This window comes from Rhineura floridana, chromosome 3 (assembly GCF_030035675.1).
Source record: "Rhineura floridana isolate rRhiFlo1 chromosome 3, rRhiFlo1.hap2, whole genome shotgun sequence".
Lineage (NCBI taxonomy): Eukaryota > Metazoa > Chordata > Lepidosauria > Squamata > Rhineuridae > Rhineura > Rhineura floridana.
In genome coordinates, this window is record NC_084482.1 from 182,587,202 (window position 1) to 182,613,674 (window position 26,473).

The 26,473-nt window shown below is 41.1% G+C and overlaps 1 protein-coding gene and 1 pseudogene across 13 annotated transcripts in view; both read left to right on the top strand.

The window, feature by feature from the left end:
• The first annotated feature begins 517 nt into the window (after positions 1–517).
• CADPS (calcium dependent secretion activator) overlaps positions 518–26,473 on the top strand; it is a 562,280-nt gene continuing 536,324 nt past the window's right edge. For all 13 annotated transcript variants that reach the window (XM_061622068.1, XM_061622066.1, XM_061622061.1 and 10 more), the window contains exon 1: positions 518–871. In XM_061622068.1, coding sequence (XP_061478052.1) covers positions 518–871 — 354 coding nt within the window. The remainder of the gene's footprint in view (positions 872–26,473) is intronic.
• On the top strand, positions 7,743–7,861 carry LOC133382467 (5S ribosomal RNA; annotated as a pseudogene).

Here is a 26,473-nt window from a genome sequence, read left to right on the forward strand (position 1 = left end):
GAGGGGCCGAGCCAGCCTCCGTGGGTGAGAGCGCTAGACCAGCAGCAGCCTTTGATCCCGACGCTGTTCTCTGTGCAGCAGGCATCAGCACCAACCCCGGGCAGAGAAGAGTTAAAGCCATAAAACCCACGTAAGCGGTCGTTTGCTCTAGCCCGATTGGGAAGGCGGCGGTGCTTACTCGGCTGTGTCAGCTGCATCGACAAGCAGACGGGCAGGCAGCTCGCCTTATCGGGCATCCGTTCTCCCGACGCGTCTTTTCTCGCCTCCCAGGTCGCCTGGGGGGTTTGGTGTTTCCTTTAGCTTAAGTTGCAGGGAGTGTATAGGGTGGTGGCTGTCGAGGAGGAGGAGACTTGCTCGCTCTGTCAGGCACCCTTGGGCAGATGAGCCGGTGAAGGGAGGGCATCTTGGAAGCGTTGTGCCGCTGCCGCCGCCGCCGCCACCACCACCACCTGCCTCCCCTTGATTCCTTTACCGTTTGCACCGTAGAGCGGCGAGTGAAGGAGGTTTTGCCGGCAACATGTTGGACCCTTCGTCCAGCGAGGAGGAATCCGATGAGATGGTGGAAGAGGAGAGCAGCAAGGAAGTGCTGGCCCCGGCGGCTTCTGGGGCACGGCTCTCCCCCAGCCGTACCAGCGAGAGCTCTGGGAGTGGCGGCGGCTTGCAGCCCAGCAGCCGGAGTGGCAGCAGCGTCCGGCCTTCCAGCCCCAGCCCCTCGGTGGTGAGCGAGAAGGAGAAGGAAGAGCTGGAGAGGCTGCAGAAGGAGGAAGAAGAGCGGAAAAAGAAACTGCAGCTCTACGTCTTCGTCATGAGGTGCATCGCCTACCCCTTCAATGCCAAGCAGCCCACCGACATGGCCAGGAGGCAGCAGAAGGTAAAGAACAAAGAGGGAGGCAGACCTGCAAAGAAGCATGTCTGGAGAGGGAGGGGGACAGAGATGAGAAGCATCACCTGGCACTCGGCAGGCAAGAAGGGTCAGAGGAAGCATCGGGGAGGTGGGAGAGGAGGAGGAGGGTAACCTTCCAGGGTCAGTTGATGCTGCTGCTGAAAGTTCCCCCAGGGTTGGCATGAGGGGCACTGGAGACCTCTGTGGCTAGTTGATGGGCAAGGCCAAGTTGGCCTGCCAGCCAGTGGACAGGACTGGCGGTGGACTGGGCAGCATTCCCAGCCATCCTGTTCCTACAATACGAAGAGTGCATGTGCAGTAATGATCTCATTCCTCTTCACAACAAACCCTGGAGAGAGGTTGTGGGTAGCCCCTACAGCTCAAACACAAGAAACTTGAGAAAGGGGGGGGCTGAGTCAGGTTTTGAACTGGGCTCTTCTTGGTCCATGTCCAACAGTCCTGAGCATGACACCACCACAGAGATGGAAGCTGGCTGACTGAGCTGAAAGGCTGGGAGTTGCCTGCGGCAGGAGAATGCAGTAAGAGCAGGGGAAACAGGAAGGACAAGAGGGAGACACTCTCAGGAGAGGTCTCTCAGCCCAAGATTAAGGGAGGGGGCAGCCTTGGCACTACTAGTAGCAGGAGGGATGTGGGAAATTCAGCAGATATCACAAAAAGGGGACGGGGAGTGAAAAACAAAGGCAGCGCCAGGCAAGAAAGTCTTAGAACCCACCTTGCATGGTTGCCTACCAAGGGATACCCCTGGCAATGGACAAGAAGCCCTTCTCTAGTCAGATGGTCCATATCCTTGGCTGCTTTCCCCTGTATACCTTATGTAACTGCACCTATTGCCAGAGGCGCCTGGCCTTTTCTTTTTTTAAGTCAACATGCTACAAAGAGTAAAGAGCAGACGATTCAGGCCATGTGTTTCTTGAGTCCTGAAAGGCTCCTTCCATTTGGCTTCTGCATTTCCCTTTAGTTCCAAGGTGACTGTGGCTGTACCCGCCAGAAAGAAGCAGCTGAGCGATGGCTCCCTGGGAGCTCTGAGCAAAGGTTAGGCAGGCTGCTTGTGCTGCTGTGAGAACCAATTATTGCATCAAAGCTTTTGTGTCCCTGCTGGAAGGAGCTCCAGTCACAAGTCTTCTCCTCGATGCAGTGTTTGATGTTTCACAATAGTGTAACATGCTTCACGCTAAGTTCAGCTCACTTTCTTTTCTCTTGCCTGTTTTTTCTTTTTTTCCCTCTCCAATTGAAAACTGCTACAGATGAGTTCTGCACAATTCTTTTGGCCAGGAATAGTGGTACCTGCAGAACCACATTTTGTGCTGCATGTTAGCTTGCTATATAAATAAAGTTTCAAGTTTCAATTCAATAAACAGTTGGATCCAGGCACATGCACACTAAATTTTAAATGACACACACACATCTACCAAGGTTTGAATAAATTGAAAGGGGGATGAAAAGCCTTTATTACTCATGTGCTTAACACTCTGTTGCCATCCTAGCCTTCTGTGTAGGTTCTATTTTTTTAAGTATAATTAATCCAGTCATTGTTATTCTGAATGCAGTAGTTAACACATTTTCTAGTTTATTATTTATCGCTTTTAATCCATGATGTGCTTTAGCATGGTTGTCCTGCAAAACAATCCTGTGAAGCAGATTACTAATATCCAAACTTTGCAGCTTGGAAACTGAGGCTTAGAGACAGTAAGTGACTTTCCCAAGGTCAACCACTGAGTTCCTGTCAAAATGGGGATTTTCAACCCAAGATCACTCAGAGCCAAGTCCATCATAACATGTTCATTTGTAAGTGAGTCTCACTGGATTGAATGGGGCATGAGACTTAACCTACAGTTGCAGTCTGCGTCTCATGGAAGTCAACTCACACTGATCTGATAGCTCTGGGATTCCCTGTAAGGTCTTCTTCCAGAGCAAAGTAATACAGTGTGCGTTTAAACCAAGGTTTAGATTCTACAGTAAAGGCAGCTCACAGTTTCTGTTTGTTATGTTTAGAAAAGAAGCCAATTCTCCTGTCTACTATCACAGTCTTTATTATGTAAATGAAGGTCATAAACCTGAAACTCCCACTGAAATCAGTGGGGCTATTCATAAATAAGTGGTTTGGGATACAAAGAAAATGGTAAGGTGATAAAATGAAAAGATGACAAAGAAAATCACTACTCCAATAAGGCGTAGCCTAGAAAACATGGATACTTCTATATTTCTGAATGAAAACTAGCTTACTACTACAGTACGAGAAGAGGTTCCTTTCCATTCAGAGTATTGGCATGACCTGCATAAGATGCATTTGCCAAAAGGACCCTACAAGACTAGTAGCAAAAATAAGTTTTTTAAAAAATAGAAAATAAGAGTAAAGAGGGAGAAGACGGAGAAGAGGGACTCAGGTGGACTTTGAAACCGACAATATAATTTGGCACACCATGAAAAGAACTGCTATTGCCACTTTCAGTTATAAGGGTATAGTTATCTATCACCTAGACAATCACAGCAAATTAGTTTGGGTTTGTATGTTTTGTCAAGGAAACCAGACAACTCAGATGCATCTGTCTCCCTTCTCATTTATTATCTAGCTAAGTGACCCTTTCACATGATTTTTTTAAAAGTCTGTTTTTTAAAAAACAAAGTTACATTTAGTATATTCAGATCCTTAGAAGGAAAGTTTGAAGGACCTTGAGTGGCTCTGTTTCTACCAGTGACCTTTCTAAACCAGAATGTCTCTAGGATATACAGTTGGAAATGACGTTCAGAACATTCATTCAGTTTTGTCACACCACAAAGCTATTATTAGCCCATTTGAGAAAAGGGAGGTATGAAAACAGTATTAGGAAAGAGCACAATTTACAGAGGGATTGGCTGGAGATTTTGAAGTGGAAGGTCAAACACTTACACACTTTTATTAGCAGAGTGGGATACATTGATGACACAGTTATATTTGCATATTATGGTTGGTTTTGTGTGGTTGGTTTTGTGTGGTTGGTTTTTGTATCATGTTACTGATGGTTTTGCGTTTTGCCATTCTGTTCCTGCCCCCCTGCCCAATGCTGTGTAAATTCTCCATGTTATATAAGAAAGGGGAGGGGATGAAAACTTAATTTGAAGATAATCAAAGGGGGCAATGTGGATTAGAAATGTGGGACTCTGATGCAGAAGACATGGTTTCAAATGCCTGCCCATCCATAACACATTGCTTGTCCTTGGGTTGCCAGTCACCTTGATTTGCCATCTGTAAAGTGGGAACGCTGCCTGTTGTATCAGGCTGTTGTGAAGATGAGTGACAAAGACTGCAAGGAATGTGTGCACTAGTAGGTGGTTGGAAAATCACCAGCGGAAATCAGTCTGGTTATTTTGAAATGAGAATTAATATTCCATCCCACCTCCCAAAAGATAGTATTTAGCAAATATGTACAAATGGTATAATTTCCAGTCATTGGCCCATCTAACCCAGTAGTGTTTGACTGGCAGTGGTTCTCCAGGGTCCCTAGTGCTTGGGATCATTTTAGCTGGTGATGCTGAGGAGACCTGAGGAATCGGGGACCTTGCATATGTGATGCATATAAAATATTTTTTAAAAGAAGAGAAATAATGCATAACAGAGGCTTACAGCTCAGATAAGGCAAAGTACTTTATTTTAAAATAATTTAATCCCCCAGAAGTAAATATTAGTACACTGGCTTAAACACTCAAATTAAATTAAATCAGTGTGCTGTACTGTAAATGTGACACAAATGGCTAAGACACATGGCAAAGGGCATACAAGTAAATGGGGCCACATCATTAATTACAACCACCCAAAGAAAACGTATCCATTGAGATAAAAGAAATGAAAATGTTTTCTTTCTTTCTTTTGAGGCAGAATCAAAACAATCCATTGGCATCAAATTTATGTTAAGGCTAGAGGTGGGCATTGATCAATATTCCAGAACTGCTTTTGAGTAGCAGAAGAATTTCCATCGTCTCCCTTCAGAATCTCCAGCTGTGTCTAAAGAACAAATTTTAAGGCACATTCTTAAATTATCACTTTCACAGAGATTGTGTGAGATGATTCCACCTCTTGCTATTACTTAGGCAAAATTCCCCCTGGCTTCAATATAAGCGTTGCCTTATCCAACATATGAGCCTTAGGCAAACGTCACTACTGCTGCAGCTAACTGTAGCAAAATGATTGTGTATATGTTCATTTCCATTCCATGACTGGCAGTTTTTTTCTTACTTTATAAGTGGCAGATTAAAAAGTAAATGGAAATGGTCTGCCTTCAAGTCGATTCCGACTTATGGCGACCCTATGAACAGGGTTTTCATGGTAAGCGGTATTCGGAGGTGGTTTACCATTACCTTCCTCTGAGTCTGAGAGGCAGTGACTGGCCCAAGGTTACCCAGTGAGCTTCATAGCTGTGTGGAGATTCTAACCCTGGTCTCCCAGGTCATAGTCCAACACCTGAACCACTACACAAGTAGTTGAGCTGAATTCATGCTCTTTCCAGGATTTGCTATAGTTGTATTTGTGACATAAATATATTTTGTTTTAGACAATCTGAATGGTACTCTCCAGATATTTGAATAGCGGCTGTGATGACAGCACATGTGCCTCTTTGAGACAGATTGGTTTTAACAAACGTATTTGCTTCCCTACATTGAAACGACTCATTTGTTCTAGATCCATTGGAACTGTTGACAGAGATTTCAGCATTCTGAGACAGAGAGATTCTTAGGTTGTGTGTGTGTGTGTGTTGGGAAACTTCACACAACTTTGATTCCTCCACCATCCAAACTATCCAGTCTCTGTAAAAGAAACAGGTAGTCTGACACACACGCTTAAGCAGAAACAGTCACTCTGTTTTGCTTATTGATCATGAACTTGCTTCTGAATTGGGTGAGCTCAGCTTCTTGTCCATTTGTGGGAGACAAGAATTGTAAGACAATAGTATCAGCTGCCATTTTCTTGAGGGGATGATGAGGTCTACTGAAATGGCGATGGAGAGGCATTTACTTTGTTACATGTGTAAAGAGCCCTGACAACTCTGTCATTCAGAAAATTAAACAGAAAAACACTCTTTTGCCTAACGTGAAGAACACAGGTAGTAAAGCATGGTAAGCATAGTAAAGGATTTTCCACAAATTTGTATCATTGGAAATCTTAATCACCTTAAGATAGCCATGGTGAGCCTAGTATGACCATTCCGAAAGGTCCTCTATGCTGAGTTGGATCCAGCTGTAGCTGTAATGACTGAATACTTTTAGGACAAGAGGGAGATACGAAGAATAGCACAAGGAGGAAGGGATATTTCATAGTTTAGGTACATGTTGCTTTTTCACAGTAAATTGTGTCCAAATCTGCTCACAAGAAACATTATTGAAACACATAACATCTATTTTTATTTTATTTGTTTTCTTACATTTCTATCCTGCCTTCCATCATGGAACCCATGGTGCTATATATGTGGCTCCCAGGTTGTCATGCATCAACCAGACCTAGACCTACCTGCTTAGCTTTAGCAAGGTGGTGGCCTCATGTGCCTTCAGATCACACCCCATTTGAAAAAAAAAATCAAAATGTTATATAAAACATCAAAAGAGTTTAATTCAAAGAGAGAAGCATTTCAACAAACAAGATAAATTCAATATTGCAAAGAATTAATCTACAGCAAAACCAAAGTTAACAGGAGAAAAAAATACGTAGTAATCCATACTATATGGGCTAGTCTTGCTGCATTCCAATGGGACACAACAGCCTAGCTAATCGGTTTACAGCTGGCAACCCCGTTTGTCCTCCAGAGGTGGCTGGTAGCAACAAAAAGAAAGTGCTGGGAGTAGGGGAAATGATGGTAAGTCCTCTTTCCCCAGCCTATGAGATGTTCCAGATGTTAGTGTTGGTCCTACTTAGAATAATAGAACTTAGGTTGGAAGTGAACTTGGAGGTCATCCAGCCCAACCCCGGCTCAGTTCCGCTTAAAACTAATGGGAAACGCTCAGCATCTCCTAATATGAAAAACCATGTAGCTCCTTAGAAACAAAGGAGCACTGAGGTTTGGAGATTAGACAGAGTCACCAAGCTTGGTCCACAGCAAAGGGGTACCCATGTTCTGCATAGCAAGGAATGTTGATTTGGACAATTGTCAGCTGTCTCCAGCAGTACTGACTTCCTGAAATTCCCACTCCTAAATGAGAAAAAATGAGGGGAAAGAATGAGAAATGGAAAAACTGAGAGAACATGAAATTGACAGATATATCCATCCCTAATCAATAGTCACTGGAAGCAAGAATATCGGTGTCCATACTGGGGTGAGGAACTTTTGGCCTAAGGCCCTCATGAAGGCCTTGGCCTAATTTCATGCAGGGGGCAAGGATTGGGGACAGAGGTGGGGATGCCCTATGAACTAGGCGTTTTAACCCCATCCATTTTGGTCTTGGGCCCTACCCATCACTGGTCCCAGACCCCAAAAGATTACCCCTGAAGAAATGCTGTCTTCAAGAGGAAAAAAGGTTGCCCACCCCTGGTGTATAGCTTAAGAGTTGTCTTTTTAATTAGATTGCAGTGCCATCTTGTCCAGCCATCTGTGACTAGCATCAGCCAGCCATTGTTTCCAGAATGTGATAAGCAGGGCATAATGCTTCTGGCCACCTATTGAGTACTAGATTTATAAGAGAATGAAGATGGCCATCACCATCATATCCTACTTATGAGCTTCCAGAAGCATCAGCCTGGCCACAGCTGAAAACAAAATGGTGGAGCTGCAAGGAAATTCTCATGTTCCAGTGGTGAGTGGCATTATAATGTCATGCAATGTCTACTTTTGATCAGATAGAAACAATTCCTTTTGAATACAGTATATCATACCTGGCCTATGGCCATACTACCCTGAACATGCCCGATCTCATCTGATCTCAGAAGCTAAGCAGGGTCAGGCCTGGTTAGTACTTGGATCAGAGACAGCCTGGGAATACTGGGTGCTGTAGGCTTAGAGGAAGGCAATGGTAAACCACCTCTGAATACCTCTTACCATGAAAACCCTATGAATAAATCCAAAAGATTCATAGGGTCGCCATAAGTTGTAATCGACTTGAAGGCATATAACAACAACAGATCTTACCTGTAGTATAACAATAGAATTATATACAATTTGGATAAATACAGGTGGCAAACAGGAAACTTAGAAGGCGTAAGTAGAAGTATTATGGAAATTTCTGAGATTTCAAGGCAAGTGTAGGTGGCAATGTTCTTCTGTTGTTTTTTAAAAAGGAAATGCAGAGTTGTATTCAACTAAGTCCTACTCAAAGTAGACCCAATAAATTAAGTAACCCAAGTTAGTCATCTCTAGTAACATCAAAAGGTCTACTCTAAGTAGGACTAGCATTGAATGCCACCCACAGTTACTTTAACAGACCTGCTTTTCTGTATATTAGGAGTATGTAAGCATATTTAGGAAATGCACAAAACATTTTCTGAGGCCAAACGAAAAGAACCAATCTAATGGGCAAGGCTGGTTACTTAAGAGTGAGATCTGTTGCCTTTAGCATTCAAAAAGAGAAAATACAGTAACCAGCAAGGGGATTAAAATCTCTTGAACTAACCTAGCACCAAAGATCTTCATCATCAACATCATTGTCAACATCATCACCATAGTGCTTAAAATAAATTCTGATCATCACAAAAAAATTAATGAAAACAAATTCTTGCCCAAAACTATATATTGACAAGATGCAAGCGGGAAAAGACCAGGAAGAACAGAAAAGGGATAGGGGATCTGGGGTCTTTTTTGTTATCATTATGGTATTTGAAAAAGGATAAATAATCTTTGGGGGTGAAAGAACAGAAAGGGGATATGCAAAGACAATTGATAATATTTCTTGGCAGTTGATGTAATCCAGTTATTAGGATTCTCCTTCAAATTGCTTAAAGGTGCTAGGACAGTCTCTCTCTCTCTGTGTGTGTTTTATTTCTGTGGTGTCTGGTTTGGCTCATTTGATGGATCTTTTAGCTCCAAATTGGTCCTAATGCCCGTTTGAAGCATCCTGCAGTCTGAATTGGGCAGTGTGTTATTTATGATGTGAGTGATGAATGCATAGTTCAGTTTTACAGCAGGGGGATTGAGCTAGATGACCTATTGGTCCATCCCACTTACACTTTTATAAAGTTTTCTGAATGAAGTGCCAGGTACAATTTCTGAAGTTGCCGCTGTGCAAATTTCTCCTTAGGTCAAGTACCAAGAGGTCAGAAGGAGACAGATCATGTTGGAAGGAAAATTAAGCTAAGGGGATCAGCTACTATTGTTCATGATCATTTTTCTGTGCTAGTTCATTTCAGAGCTCAGAGCCTGTTTGGTTTCATCCACATGGTTGCAGCTGGATTGTTGGTTGCAATGGGTTAGATAGGCAATTTCTTTTTTTTCACATTCCGAATGCATTCTTATCTTCTTGATGATTGCTGTAGAGGAAAATGTACCTGTATTAATCCAATGACCATCTGTTTTACTCCAGTAGAGATACTCCTTTTGTCTGTCTATAATGATTAGTGCTGTGCCAAAAAAAAAATCTACATTTTTTCACCAACCTCATTAAAAAAAATTAGAAAATTAATTGTTTTGTTTTTTAAAAATCGAAGGGGAAAAAAGTTTCAGTGAAATTGTCATGAGAGAGGCGCTGGGTTCTTGCATTAACCTTTCTTGTAAGGTGGCCTAGGGGAGAGTATCCTCTTCCACTGTAAGATTGTCTCTTGGTAGTCTGCAGCCTTCCCGAACACCCACAGTTCCTCAGGACACCATGATGTCCTTGGCTGGGCTTTCTGGGAAGTGCAGGAAGGCAGGGACTGGGAGGCTGCCCATCATGTATGTGCCTGTGATTTTTAAGCAATGTTTTTTACTTATAAAGAAATCATAAGATGCTATCAGGAAGCTTCCCCATTTCCCTAGAGATGTGTAATGGATATCTGAAGTTTTTTAAAAATGCTCCTGGCAGCCTCTTTCCCTTGTCTAATTAAAAGGGGGAAAAGAACAGAAAAAAATTGCCCTGCTCTCAGTAGGAGAAGAAAGTAGGCCTTCAGGCACCTGCTTCTGGAGTGCCTGAGAACTGGACAATTTTTTAAAGCTACAAGGAAGCACAGGAAGCCAGAGGAAGCTACAGAGTGTTGTACAATGCTGTGTAAAAAAATGAATGCAAGATCAACCACAGCCATCCTGTAACTTTTAAAAGCACCAATTGCATCCTGAAATTTTCTGAAAAAATCTCTCTCCCTCGTGGTGAAAGGGGCAGAAATCATTCTTCTTGTGGAAAGGCCATAGCTCAGTGGTAAAACACATACTTTGTATGCAGAACGTTCCAGGTTCAATCCCTGACATCTCTGGGTAGGGCTAGGAGTGTGTCTTGCCTGAAACCGTGGAGAGCCGCTGCCAGTCAGTGTAGACACTACTGAGCTAGATGGGCCAGTGGTCTGACAGTATAAGGCAGCTTTCTGCATTCTTCTGTACCTCTTGTGCAGAGGTCAAAGGGGTTCTTAAAACTGTGGAACAGGGTTAAGCATAGCACAAGTACTGAACACCTGTAATGATACAGCTATTAAAATCCTGTTTCAGTATCTTGCCTTAAATCAGGTGTGGGAAATCTTTAGCCCTCCAGATGTTGCTGAACCACTAATGGTAAATGCTTGCTGGGGCTGATGGGATTTGTAGTTCAGCAAAATCTGGAAGGCCAAAGGTTCCCTCTTCATGCCTTAAATGTACAGAATCACTTTCCTTTTTTTCAAAGTATTAATATAGCAAACTCACATGTGGACATAGTAGCTTAAGATCTTATGTACAGTTCATGTACAGTATTTTGGTAAGTATTCAATTAAGGGAATCTTGTGGCAAACAGGAGGGTATGGATACTACATGTGAACTTCCTGTTGGTAGCTGGCCACAAAGAATCATAGAGCTGGAAAGGACCTTGGAGATCATCTAGTTCAACCCCTTGCTCAATGAAGGATCTGTAGGGCAGGGTGCAGCTACAGCATCCCTAACAGATGACCACCCACCTCCTGCTTAAATACCTCCAGTGAGGGAGAGTCCACTACTTCCCAATGCAGTCTATTCTACTTTTGAACACCTCACTCTTACCATTAGGATGTTTCTCCTAATGTTTAGCTGAAAACTGTGATACCAGCAAGGCTGGCCCCCTTGCCAGTGAATGCACAGGGTCAAGAGTTCTTGCTTTCTCCCTTCCTCCGTATCTACATAGAGTCCTTGTATGTCGAAGGTTAGGTCACCTAAGCTCACAGGTTATCAACAGCAGTCGTCCAGTGCAGGTGGAGGATAAACAAGACCCCACTCAAGAATTCTTGAGTCTTGGGAGGTACCAGAAATTTTCTATTTAGGAGTCAGATTTTAGGCAGCAGAATAATCTTTATAATTTATACTATTTATTCATATCTTGCACGCTACAACTAAGACAATTCTAGGTGGCCTTAGCCATCATTGCAGAAACAGAAAAATTGAAATACATATCAGCATGAAAGAAGTTGCTGGATATCCATTTATCCAGCAAAGTAAAAGACTTTGAAGGCACATCTTAAATAAAACAAGTTACAATAGGTGAAGGATTGAGTTAAACTCTTAAGTCATATTCCAGAGGCAAAGTTACAAAGTACATGGAAATACATGTCATGATACATCACACATCAGATGTCATGGATGGAATAGATGGATGGTTTTTCTTTGCCCTCCCACTCTGGCACAGCTGAGGGTAATGAGTGCTATAAAACCTGATCTTTTACACACTTTCTTATCAAAGAGAAGGCATGTTCCCATGGCCCATTATCAGCTATGCTGCCTGCTAGGAGCAGCACTAGCTGTCTCTCTATGCCTTCTCGTAGAGACGGCAAATGTGACTAATGTCAACAACTAGTTGGCTTAATGGTACCATATAAGGAACTTCCTCTCAAACAGCCGGAATGTTGGCTGACTGCCTAAATATCTTATCTTATATTGCACATCAACATTCTCATGCAAAATACTTCTTTGTTCAGAAGGGAGGGGGGAGCCCATTTTTAAAATAGAACATTTTCCCTCTGTGCCACTTATGCAGTAAGCTATAAGCTAAGCCATTATAAGCAAATACAAACAAATGTAAATGATTTCAGTACATTTTATGCATATTTCAAGCCACTATCTGGGCTAGCCCATTATAACTGCTTCCTTGAAATTTCTACCCATTTGGTTCTAAACCTGCCCCTGTAACAACAGAGATAAGTCTGTTCCACCTTCTGCTTTGCAGCCCTTGTGATATTTGAAGCTGCTATAAGTGAAATGCAAATAGGTAAAAAACAACACAAAAGGCAGTAACACTTTCCTAAATGTAATACCATACCAACCACAACAAGATTCCTATGAGTAAGGCAGAAAACTAAGCATCCCACAACCAGTCAGGATTCCTAACCAAAAACCAAAAATATGATAAATGAAGAAATATTTATATAAGCATGACTATCAAATATATTTATTATTTACACAAACTGTAAAGATATTTATAGTGCAATCCTAAGTTTATTTATTCAGAAGCAAGTCCCAGTGTATTCAGTGGGGCTTACTCAAACAGGGACAGAAATGCAACCTCAAGTGATAAGCAACTTCATTCACACAACCCAAAATTCCGAATCATAAGACTCCATACACGCATACGCACACACTGCAGATGTATAAATACATACCGCCCATATAACAGTTTATTGTCAAACCAGTTGGTCATTGCAGAAAAATCAGTATTAGTTTTAAAGAAATCAGTATTAGTTTCCTACAGAATAAAAACTGTAATACCTAAGTAAGCCCTCCCTACTTGCTTTAAAATAGAACTGGGGGGGGCGGACAGAAAGAGTTAGAACACAAACACAATTCTTTTTTACATTCACTCCAAAGTCCCAGTGATTTTCAGCACATTCATAACCATGTCTACTCAAAAGTAAGTCCTATTGAATTCAATGGGATTTACTCTGGGCATATGGGATTAGCATTGGTTTTTAGAAAAGCAAATATTGGGAAGGTTTTCAAAACATTGCCCAGGATCTGACTCCTGCACACAAGAGGGGAAAAAACTGAAATGTATACACTTACCCAATTTATGAGATTTTCAGATAAACAGGGGGAAACCACCATTTTCTGGCATTGCAATGAGGTTTTCTAGACACTGCCTCAGGTCAATGAAACTGAAACACAACCCTGGCTTCACTGACTGGCTGCAATCCTGAACGGGTGGGGTTAAAGCTACAAAGTGCTATACAGTACTGTTTAAAGAAAGATTTAACAGTCGGGGGCGGCTGACATTTTGATGTATATCTCGAGAACTGGACCGCCTAGAAACTTAATTTTTTTGTTTAAATTGAAGCTGAGAATCCGGGCCACCTAAGGGGCTAAACGGGCACCGGGTGGCATGCAAAGAATCTGGGTAAAACCCAGCTAATCGGGCAATATGGCAACCCTAAATAAACCAGAAGCTCTTATTGTCTGCTTGGCTCTTCTCAATATACCTCAAGATACTTTCATACTGGGAGGAGCATCTAGTAAGTTTATTCTGCAACACAATATCCAGGACAAAATAGTTTTGGGACTCACAGCACAGCCATCTTCAAGTCATTCGTATTTAAAGGGAGCATCTTGAACCCTCACCCACACATGCCATTGTACTTCAGTATAACAGAAAATGCTTTCATGTACTTTGTAGCCTATGATGGTATGGCTTGGAATGCCAAGCCAATTTTGCCATCTCAACAAGAATGAATATAAATTAGCATCATAACTGATAAAAACCTTTGATGCAGGTAAAGGTAATAATGAAAAAGGACTGTAGCTCAGGGGTAGAACATCTGCCTTGCACGGAGAAGGTCCCAGGTTCCATTTCTGGCATCTATTAAGTAGAGCTGGAAGAGACCCCCTGCCCGAAAGCCTGGAGAGCTGCCACCAATCAAAGTAGACAATACTGAGCTAGACAGACCAATGGTCTGACTCAGTATGAGGCAGCATCCTATATTCATAATTACTTTTTATATAAGCAAAGCTAGAAGCTATGGGTTTAGGATTCTTTTGGCAGAGGAAGAGCCTCCAAGGAGTAGTTTCAATCCAAACAGACTTGAAATTTTTCATATAGAAAAGGAGACTCCCTGTTTTTTTGGGGGGGAAAGCCTGAGTCATTCTTACCAAAATGGATGTGGAGTCATCTAAACAAAATGGATTACTAAATTAGAAGTTGGAGGAAGGAACCATAGGTAGCTTGAGGGAATAGATTGGCAGTGATGCAAGTTAGTTATGCCAGTGCAATGTACAAGATTGTACATTCAGTGTAGTGGACCCAAGCCTGTGGAACGTCCTCCCAACTGAGGTTAGACAGGCACCCTCTGTGTTGACTTTCAGGATCATGACTAAAACTTTCTTGTTCAAACAAGCATTTTAAGACACTGTATGGTTTTATGAGGATTTTATTGTTTATTTTATGAATGGCTTGTTTTTATGTATGCTGCTTAGAAATGTAAATGATTAAGCGATATAGAAATGTTTTAAATAAATAAATAAATGCAAAAGGAGAGTCCAGAGTTATACAACACACACAATAGGAACATGGAATGTGAGAAGCATGAACCAGGGAAAGTTAGAAATTGTCAAGCAAGAAATGGAACGCATCAACATTACAATATTGGCGTGAATGAACTAAAATGGATGGAATGGGACATCCTCAATCAGGCAACTACAAAATATTTTATGCAGGAAATGAGAAATTAAGACGAAATGGGGTTGCTTTAATAGTGAGAGGTGATGTAGCAAGAGCAATTAGGCGCTACAACGCAAGGTCTGACCGAGTTATATCAATGAGATTAAATGGGAAACCTATCAACATAACCATCATCCAAGTCTATGCTCCAATGGCAAATGCAGAAGAAGAGGAATTGGAGAGATTGTATGCAGAAGTACAGGAAGAAATTGATCACACACGAAAACAAGATGTGCTGATAATCATGGGGGATTGGAATGCAAAAGTAGGGAACAGAGAAGAATTAGGAATTGTGGAGAAATGGGGCCTAAGAGACAGAAATGAAGCAGGAGAAAGACTTATTGAATTCTGTGAACCAATAATTTGTTTCTTGTGAACACATTTTTTGAACAACCGAAAAGACGACTTATACATGTGGACCTCACCAAATGGTCAATCTAGGAATCAAATTGATTATATAATTGGTAGCAGAAGATGGAGAAGTTCCATACTTTCTGCAAAAACAAGACCAGGAGTAGACTGCGGTACAGATCATGAGCTGGTTGTATCGAAAATCAGAGTAAAGCTAAAGAAGACCAACAAAGTAATCATAATGCCAAAATACAATACAAAATACAAACATCCCAGAAGCATATAAAGATCAAATAAGGAACAGATTTGAGGCTTTAAACTTAGTTGACAGAGAACCAGAAGAACTATGGACTGAAGTCAGAGACATAATCAGGGAAGAATGCAAAAAGACAATACCTCTAGTTAAAAAGAGAGAAAGACTTCAATAGATTACTGAAGAAACTCTTGAAATGGTTAAAGAGAGAAGGAAAGCAAAAGCAAAAGGAGATAGAAACACAGTCAGAACCCTAAATGCAACAATACAGTGACTAGTACATAGGGACAAAGAGAACTATTACAATAGTTACTGTATAGAAATAGAAGAGGACAACAAAAAGGGCAGAACAAGAGCCCTGTTCCAAAAGATTAGAGAAATGAAAGGGAAATTTAAGCCAAGAGTAGGGATGTTGAATAATCGACGGGAACACACTGACTGACCGAGATGAAATAAAAGGAAGATAGAAGCAATACACTGAAGAACTCTATGAAAGAGATGCCAGGATGACAGATTCATTCACGGAGGAACCATATGATGAACAACCAGAAATTTTAGAATGCGAGAAGAAAGCTGCTCTTAAAATACTAGGATGAAACAAATCACCAGGAATAGATGGCATGTCAATAGAGTTGCTACAAGCCACTGAGACTGAATCTGTCCAAATTTTGACTAAAATCTGTCAAGAAATATGGAAAACTAAACAATGGCCCACAGACTGGAAGCATTCCATATACATCCCAATTCCAAAGAAAGGGGATCCCAGAGAATGCAGTAATTATGAAACTATTGCCTTAATATCCCATGCAAGTGAAGTAACGCTCAAGATTCTACAACAAAGGCTCTTACCATATATGGAGCGAGAAATGCCAGATGTCCAAGCTGGATTTAGAGAGGGAAGAGGCACCAGAGATCATATCGTAAACATACGTTGGATAATCGAACGGAGCAAGGAATTTCAGAAGAAAATCATCCTGTGCTTTATAGATTACAGCAAAGCCTTTAACTGTGTAGATCATGAAAAACTATAGAATGCTTTAAAAGAAATGGGGGTGTCACAGCATCTGATTGTCCTGATACGCAACCTATACTCTGCACAAGAGGCTACTGTAAGGACAGAATATGGAGAAACCAATTGGTTCCCCATCGGAAAAGGTGTGAGACGGGTGTATTTTATCACCCTATTTATTTAATCTGTACGCAGAACATATCATACGGAAAGCAGGATTGGACCAAGATGAAGGAGTTGTGAAAATTGGAGGGAGAAATATAGATATGCAGACAATACTATACTATTAGCAGAAACAAGTAATGATTTGAAACGAATGCTGATGAAAGTTCAAGAGAAAAGCACAAAAGCAGGACTACAGCTGAACGTCAAATAGACTAAAGTAATGACAACAGAAGATTTATGTAACTTTAAAGTTGACAATGAGGACATTGAACTTGTCAAGGATTAACAATACCTTGGCACAGTCATTAACCAAAATGGAGACAATAGTCAAGAAATCAGAAGAAGGCTAGGGCTGGGGAGGGAAGCTGTGAGAGAACTAGAAAAGGTCCTCAAATGCAAAGATGTATCACTGAACACTAAAGTCAGGATCATTCAGACCATGGTGTTCCTGATCTCTATGTATGGATGTGAAAGTTGGACAGTGAAAAAAGTGGATAAGAGAAAAATCAACTCATTTGAAATGTGGTGTTGGAGAAAAGCTTTGTGGATACCATGGACTGCGAAAAAGACAAATAATTGGGTGTTAGAACACATTAAACCAGAACTATCACTAGAAGTTAAAATGATAAAACTGAGGTTATCATACTTTGGACACATAATGACAAGACATGATTCATTAGAAAAGATAAGAATGCTGGGAAAAACGGAAGGGAGTAGAAAAAGAGGAAGACCAAAGAAGAGATGGATTGATTCCATAAAGGAAGCCACAGACCTGAACTTACAAGATCTGAAGAGTGTGGTTTATTACAGATGCTATTGGAGGTCGCTCATTCATAGGGTCTCCATTAGTCGTAGTCTACTTGAAGGCACATAACAACAACATGATAAGCTTACTCAGCAAGAAACAAATGGCAATATGATTACAAAAAATAAATTTGTATTTGAAAACCAGTTTTCTGTAATGAAAAATAGCAGTTGAAAATAGGTCAGAAAGTAGCCATAAATGCTGCTTAACAAGTACTGTTATGTTTTCTTTTACTGGCTTTTCTAGATGGAGTTCATAAAAAAAGCTTGTCAGAAATTTCTTTTAAGACAAATTTTATACTAAATTTCTAGTGCATAATTTAATTTCCTTCAAAATCAGTTTTAAACAAGCCTTCATAGTTACATGATTAAAGAGCAAATTTAGTGGAGTTCACTCATGTTTAGTGGAGGCGTGCCATGTATGAGATGTCATCTTGGAAGTAGACAAGAGTACCTAGAATCTATCTGTAGAAGGCTAATAATTCCAATTAAAATATTTCTGCAAATCATTTTCTTGCAACTTTGCCTCATCTTAATCTGAGTGGATTTTAAATTCACTGTCTACTTATATATTCTCTTCCTTAAATCAGGAAAATGCAAATAAATAAATATGTTTCAACCTAAGTTCTTATTTAAACATTCTATAATTACTGAGTTGCTCTTAAGCTCTGAAGATTACTGCAAATGCCTCTGCTAGTTTCTAATTTAGTTTCTAATTTGTTGCAATGCAAAGACATCTTCAGATTGTGCTTTTGAGTGCAGAGTAGAATTCTGTCTTTAGCATATTATTTATAGCCCTGTTCTACATAGTCTAGACACTTTCCTTGAAGCAGTGTGCCTTTTGTGTTAGTAATTTCAGTCACTCATAATAGTTTAAATTTTATGTCTTATCTACCTACCTCCAAAGTGGTGTTTCCTTCCCCTCCCCCTTTCTGCTTCATAGTGATAATTGAAACATTTCCAAAGTATCTCATTTGGAATCCTTTTGCCATGGCAAATTTGAAACATCCTTGCTCCAAAGACTGATGCTGAGAGAAGACAGACAGTACACAGTATTTTTAAGCATGGAATTGGAATCCTGTATAAATCCTTTGGTCATGTGTACATGAACATGCAAGGTGAATAACTCTTGTATAATTAACCAAGAAGAGACCGACACATAGGGTTACCAGATCTCCATTTTTCAGCCGGAGACTCATGTTTTTTGGGGTTCCCTCTGGGTGACTCACCTTAATCTCCAGACTTTCAGCTTTAATTTTTATAAAAGAATTAAGTTTCTAGGTGGTCTGGTTACAGAGATATACACCAAAACATCAGCCGCCATTCCCCACAACTTCTTAGTTGCTCTAACTTCTGCTCTAATCCCTGCCCTTTTAGGTTTTTAGCCAATAAGAAGTCAGGGTTGTGATTGACAAGGAATTATAGAGCCAAAATTATAGAGTCAAATTGAATTGTCTGCCTTAAAGTCAATTCTGATTTATGGCGACCCTATGAACAGGGTTTTCATGGTAAGCTGTATTCAGAGGGGGTTTACCATGGCCTATCTCTGAGGCGGAGAGGCAGTTACTGGCCCAAGGCTCAGAAAATGTGCTTTTTCCTGCTTTTCTGAACATCTCACAGATTGAATAAGTAAGCTTTCAGTCTTTTTCTCTCTTGTGTGTAGGAGTCAGACAGGTTTAAATTTTGAAGAGGGCAGTGTTTTGCACACTTCCCAATATGCTTTAATCCAGTACTTGCTCTTCCAGAGTAAACACACCCAGAGTAAACCCCACTGAATTCAATAGTACTTCCTTTTGAGTAGACATGGTGAGGATTGTGCTGTAAATTGATGGGACTTTTGAGTAAACGTAGCAAAGAATTGTGTTTGTTATATATTTTTCTCTCTCCCTCCAATCCTATTTTTAGAGCAATTAGGCAGGGCTTACTTAGGTATCTGTTTTTATTATGTAGGAAACTTAATACTCTTGTCCATGCTCTGGTAACTTCAAGATTGGATTACTGTAATGCACTCTACATTGGGCTGCCCTTGAAGACAGTTCGGAAGCTTCAGCTAGTGCAGAATGCGGCAGCTAGATTATTGACGAGGACCAGTCGGTCTTCGCATATAACTCCTGTTCTGGCTCGCCTGCACTGGCTACCTATTTGCTTCCGGGCAAGATTCAAGGTGTTGGTTATGACCTATAAAGCCTTACATGGCGTGGGACCGCAATACCTGGTGGAACGCCTCTCCCACTATGAACCTACCCGTTCGCTTCGTTCGTCATCGAAGGCCCTCCTCCGGGTACCAACTCATTGTGAAGCCTGGAGGGTGGTTACTAGATCTAGGGCCTTTTCCGTGGTGGCCCCCGAGTTGTGGAATAGCCTCCCCGAAGAGGTACGCCTGGTGCCTACACTATTATCTTTTCGGCGCCAGGTAAAGACCTTTTTATGCTCCCAGGCATTTTAATCACTCTAATCTTTTTAGCTTTTTAATCTTGTATACTAAGTCTTTATTTTTATTTTCTGTTTAACTGTATTTGTTTTTATGTCATATATGTTTTTGTGATTTTATTATTGCCATGTATGTATTTTACCCTATGATGTTTACCGCCCTGAGAGCTATTTGCTAAGGGCGGTATATAAATGTAACCAACCAACCAACCAACCAACCAACCAACCAACCAACCAACCAACCAAATAAATAAATAAATAAATAAATAAATAAATAAATAAATAAATACTGATTTTTTTAATGTTCTGCAATGATCAACTGGTTTTGACAATAAACTATTACATGGAGTGTATGTATTTTTACATCTCGTGTGTGTGTGTGTGTGTGTGTGTGTGTGTGTGTGTGTGGGAATCTTTTCAACAACCCTGTGAGGTAGGGTTGCAAGCTGGAAACTAAGGCAATAAACACAATAAGAAATGAATCCCTTTAAAATCCAGTAACCATAAAAACAAGTATAAACAGTTGCAAAGCAGCTTAAAATGGCATGATTCTGAATTTTGGGTTGCGTGAATGAAGTTGCTTATCACTTGAGGTTGCAGTTCTGTCCCTGTTTGAGTAAGCCCCACTGAATACATTGGGACTTGCTTCTGAATAAATAAACATAGGATTGCACTATAAATATCTTTACAGTTTGTGTAAATAATAAATATATTTGATAGTCATGCTTATACAGATATTTCTTCATTTTCATATTTTTGTTTTTTGGTTAGGAATCCTGACTGGTTGTGGGATGCTTAGTTTTCTGCCTTACTCATAGGAATCTTGTTGTGGTTGGTATGGTATTGCATTTAAGAAATCATCACTGTCTTTTCTTTTTCTTTTTCTACTTATTTATTTATTTATTGTACTTATATACCGCCCCATAGCCGAAGCTCTCTGGGCAGTTTGCAGTAACTAAAAACATTAAAACAAATATACAAATTTAAAAACACATCTTTTAAAAACAATTTAAAACACAATTTAAAAATTTAAAACAATTTAAAACAATTTATTTGCATTTCATTTACCTTTATCCTCACACCGTTTCATCCATAGAAGCAACGACAGTGGTTCCATGCGCTCCGCTCAACCCTCTTAAACCCACTGATGATGCACCTTGTTGCTTCTTTCTTGTCCAATAGTGGTAAAAGAGAATTCACATACTGGGCAGCATGGCTGCAATTGTTGTTGTTCCCAAGCTATGCCTATGAAGGTTGATCAAATCGTGTGCTTTCTCTCTGTCAATTATATTCACTGGAATTGGGTTGGCTGATGAAGTGAGTTTAGAGCAGCCCACAGGGCAGACAGAAAATGGGAGAGAATCTTCTTATTCATTACTCAGACCAATTTCTGAAGTGAAGGGTCAAATCTGTAAAGAAATTTGGATGTTAAAAGGTAGGGGCAGGGCATTCCAGGCAGGAGGTTGCCAAACCTACTTGGATATGGATATCTTTGCAGAGGATCCCTTGTCAAGCTTTACCAACAACAAGATCCCAACCATATCTACTGAGATGTAAGTCCTATTGAATTCTATGGGGCTTAGTCCCTTAGTAAGTGTGTTTAGAATTGCAGCCTTCAGGGCATCCATCTTTACTCCTGAGTGCTCCCGTCTAACATCTCCACAACACTAGGCTCCTTTCTTCCTACAATGGCCTTCTGGTGACTGTCCTGTCCTGTTCTGAGGGCACTGACCCTTTTTGCCAAAAGCGAATTGGCTAGATTGAATGTTCCTTACCCAGGCTCCATCTTTTAGCTAAGATTTCTATCTTAATTTCCAATCAGATAAATGTTTTTGTAATAATTGTATGTGCCAAGAAATTGTGGTTGATGCTTAACGTATCATGCTTAATGACATCACTTGGACCCACCCCATGACATCACTCAGGCATGCCCCATGACATCACTCGGGTCCACCCCCAAAATCTCAGGGTTTGGGAAGCGTCTGACCTGGCAACCCTACTGATACAAGTTGCGACCTGTAAATGCAGACTACCAGGCACAGATTGTGGCCTGTGTGTTATATTCAGGCACAATGCCCCCTTGAACATAGCCTCCAAACTCCCCACTCCTCCTTTTCTTTTGGTCTGTGTGCACACTTCCATTTCATTTGCATCCATTACATTCCCACCACTGGTTTCAGAAGCAGTGTGCACATGACATTAGCCACAATCCATATCTATCCTGTATGTCTTATGTTGTTTCTTATGTAATACTGTGCTTTGATGCATTTTCCCTCAAACCAGCTTCAATCTAAATTGAGAAAAAGAACAACCTAACTGTTTTAAGTCAGTAATGTATACAACAACCTTTGCCTTGATGACTTCATGCTGCAGGCCTACATTAAGAGCCCTGCCAGAGAGTTGTTTAGAACCTTGTCTGGGTTTCAGAGTACCAAGATGTAAATCCCCAAATGGACCAAATGCAAAGCCATCTGTGCATCTGAAGCTCTGCCCAGACTGGCCTCTGCAGGTACAAATAAACTCTGTCAAGTCGACAAACTCCAATGCGTTTTGCAGCCTCCACTTGTACTTCATCACACATGTCAGTACGATGGAGAGAAAACAACCAGCCTGCTGTTAATTAAATAAAGACTGAAGCCAACTTGAAGTAAAATACTTTGGTTCTGAATTAAATGGGGAGGGTTGATGGATCTGATGTGGGCTAGCATTCTACTCACTCACAAAATCTGGCCCTCTTTGCCAGACACCCATAATCTACCTAGATATGACTCACTAGCTCAAACACACATGTCCAGAAAATAAGAACATAAGAAGAGCCCTGATGGATAAGGCCAAACGCCCATCTAGTCCAGCATTCTGTTCTCACAGTGACCAACCTTGCACATGGCAAGCCCACAAGAAACCTCACTATCCCCACTTATGATTCTCAGTATTCAGATGTATACTGCCTCTGACAGTAGAGGTAGTATATAGCCATTGCGGCCAGTAGCCACTTATAGCCTTATCTTTGTCTAATCTTGTTTTAAAGCCATCCAAGTTGGTGGTCATCACTACTTCTTATAGGAGCAAATTCTATTGTTTAACTATGTGCTGTGTGAACTATTTCCTTTTGGCCATCCTGAATCTTCCAACATTCAGCTTCATTCAATGGTCCCAAGTTCTAGTATTATGAGAGGAGAAAAACTTCTTAGTATCCACATTCTCCACTCCATACATAATCTTATACACAGCTAGCACATTCCCCCAGTTACTCAGCTTTTTTCTAAGCTGAAATGCCCCAAATGTTGTAACCTTTCCTCATAGGGAAGTTGCTTCAGCCTCTTGATCATTTTGGTTGCCCTTTTCTGAAGATTTTCTAACTGCAACACTTTTTATTTCTTTTTTTAGGTGAGGTGACCAGAACTGGACACAGTATTTGAAGTGTGGTCTCACCATAGGTTTGTGTAATGGCATTACAAAATGTGTGATGCTCCCACCTTCAGGCTGAAATGGTCCAGTTCGGTGGATGAGTGTAACCCGTGCTTTCTGTGAACATGTAGATTGGGTCTAATTCTCCTCTGCTCCCATCATCGCTATCCCATTTTCAAAGTTCACCCTGATACACCCTGTACATCTGAACCCTTATGTGCATTCACCCCACATGAAACTAAAATGCACCCTGAGATCATAGAAGTATCTAGTTTAAAGATCACATGTTTTTCTAATGTGTCTACTCATCCTTAATACTGAGAGGAAGGGTGGAATATAAATCAAATAAATAAATAAACAAATAATATCACAAACTCTTGTACATGTATAAAGACAGGTTGTACCTGTGTTCAGCATAATGGGTGAACTACCCTATGCTTGTCTTGTTTTTGAGGCGTGCATGAGCTGGGAAATACATGTTTCAGTATATCATTCGTTTGGATCTGTGCCCCTCATTGTATGCCTTTGCAGCAGGGAACAGGATGTAACATTATCACTGTGCTCATGCTACCTTAAAGTGGAGCTGCTCTCTGTTTCTTTGAGATTGACAGAAGTTGCTTGCAAATTGTATGCTTGGGATCATGGCGATAGGCTGTTCTAAAGAAAGGTCTAAAGAATTGCGCCACTTTTCTTTTCAAGAGCTGATTTGTCATGCTTGGCCATGGGGGCCTCCATTTTTAATTTCTGCTGCGTCACTCTTGTTGGCAGCAATCAAACATCCTCTCCAAGTTAGCAGTGAATGAAGGCAGGACCAGATCTGCAGTCAGCCTTGGCTTTCTGATATTACATTTCAGCAATGGCCTTTGAGATGAGTTGCCATGTACATTCCTGCCATATTTTACTTTATTTCTTTTACTGAGTAAGCCTAAAGCTTTGCTCAGTTTATGAGAAAAGAGGAATAATGAACCTATCTGAGCAGAAACTATAGCCATTGCCATCTGGGTTTCTAAATGCAGAGGAACCAGCTCTTCTGGAATGATATATCGTATCTTTATCACCATTTGGCCTTTATTGTCTCAAATGTAAGAATTTAATACCGCTAGCCTAAAACTGTTTGTATATGCTGTGAGGTTAATAAGGCTCTGTGAAGGTGAAAGAAAAAGCAACAGAAGCCTTACTGCAGGATTGTTTATATCTCATAGATCGGAAGCCTGCAGGCAGGCAAAGTCTGTCCTGACTCTTTTTTTTTACTTATTGTAAAGTACTTGGGTTTTGACATCCCTTTAGAAACAATAGCTATTCCTACTAAATATCTGTGCACTTGCACTGAAGTCTATATCGAATCTAAAGGTAGCATCTAACGAAATACTTTTGCTAGCACAAGGACTTTTGGCTGTGAAAAGGAACTTCGCCTCCGCCTCCTCTCTCTCTGCCCCCTTAAATCTGTTCAGGGTTTCCACCAATGATCCATAGCCAATTTGGGGAGCGCATGGGGGCACATGGGAAGAGGAGAGGGAGGGAAAGGTTTGTTGCACAAGCAGAAATCCTTGTGCTAGCTAGCAGATCTATTTAGTTGGATACCTCCCTGCCCATCTCAATTGAAAATTAAGAAAACAAGTTTGCATCCCTTAGGAACTCAGTTGGAAAGATACATGCAGTTAATATTATTATTTGTATAGCATTATCAACATGCATCACACCTTGCAAAGCACAAGAAGCCAGGGTGGGCAAATGGGTGCACTGCCCCCCCCCGAGCTGTGCTTTGCTCCCCCAGGATTTGTTTTTGAAAATTATCTTTTTAATTTGTGACATGGCAATGACAGGCTCCTTTTAAAGAATGACAGATGGCTTTAAGAACAGGAGCAATTTAAGACTAGATCCTTCTGAAAAATTCAGTGAATAAGGCAAGGTGAGTGCACAATAAAAGCTTCATCTGAAAGAGCCCCCAAAAGTCTGCACACTCAAGACTTTCCCTGACTGAGGGTGGACATTTCATGATCACAATCACCCTATAATTACTTAAATTATCCTGAAAAAAACAGCATGTAAAGTAACATAACTCATGAAGACTTAAATATTAGAACTTTGTATTATGGGCTAGAGTTATCCACCTTGGACTTTCCTTTCCTCTGCTTTTCGGTTTAAGTTTCAGTTGTGTTCTCTACCCAGCCAGCAATAAGGAAGCATGTTTGTTTGCCTGCAGTAAAAAGTAAGATTTTCCTGCAGTTATTATGATGAGTAAAACAGGATTGGATGTTTATTGCTAAATGGTGAAATAAAGAGATAAAGTGATCTGAAAAAATATTAGGGCTGTGCTCTGTATTCGGCTGAATTCCAAGCTGAATAGGGCCTCTTCAGAGGCATTTAGGCCTTGGCCGAGTCAGGCTGAGATAGCCCTGGATCACTGTGGTTCGGGCATGGTGGCCCAGAGTGATCTGGGGCTATCGGGGTGGGGCATAGGGCAGGAGAAAGAGGCAGGCATGAGCAGAAAGAAGGTCAGATGGGAAAGGCACCTCTTCATGGGAGACGCTAGGTGCCTGCCTTCCCCCAATCTCTCCTTCCTGCCAGGCCTTCCCAAGCCCTGCGCACCAAATCCTCTTCACAAGCAGCTTCCCTGCATGAAGGGAAGCCTCTCACAAAGGAGCAACATCCCACAGTAGAGAATCATCTTGCTTATCAGCTGATCAGTGGGAGGATTCATTCTGCCTGGTGCCAATTGCTGCTCATTCATTGGTGGCTTCCCTGAATGCAGAAAAGCTGCTCATGAAGCAGCAGTGACTGGCAACACTCAAGATGGAATTGTCCTGCTTACCAGCTGGTAAGCAAAACAATCCCATCCTGCTCTGGTTGCACCCGCCTCCTCTCAGTTAGGATGTGGGAGGAGACATTGTGTCTCCCCCCCTCCTGACCATATTTTTAATTTTAAAACCCTTAGCCCTGCCCCTGAAGAACTTTGGGGATGGATCTGGGGCAGAGTGGTTGGTCCCATCTTTAGGACAGAGTGGATTGACCCTCCTTAGCACCTACAGATTGGGGCCATAAGGCAGACAAGGAGGGCTATGCACAGTCCTAAAAAGTATCTATTTTAATTTTTTTATTATCATTACTTTGACCCCGCCCTTTTTCCAAAACTGGAACTCATGGCGGCTTCCAGATAAAAGAACACATATAATTAAAAACATACAAAAGTCTAGATTAAAATAGAATTAAACTATTTACAGTTTATCTACCCTAAGTTACCCTTTACTCTTTTAAAGTACTCAGTATTCTCACAATCATAATGGCTATTTTTCTTCTTTTAATTGAGTACATGATGGCAAAAGAGGAAACAGCCCTAGAGGAAACATTGCTGCTCATACTATAGTTAGCTGGCAGGCTGGCCACCCAGGATATAACTGAGGCCTAATTTCTGATTTTCCCAGTG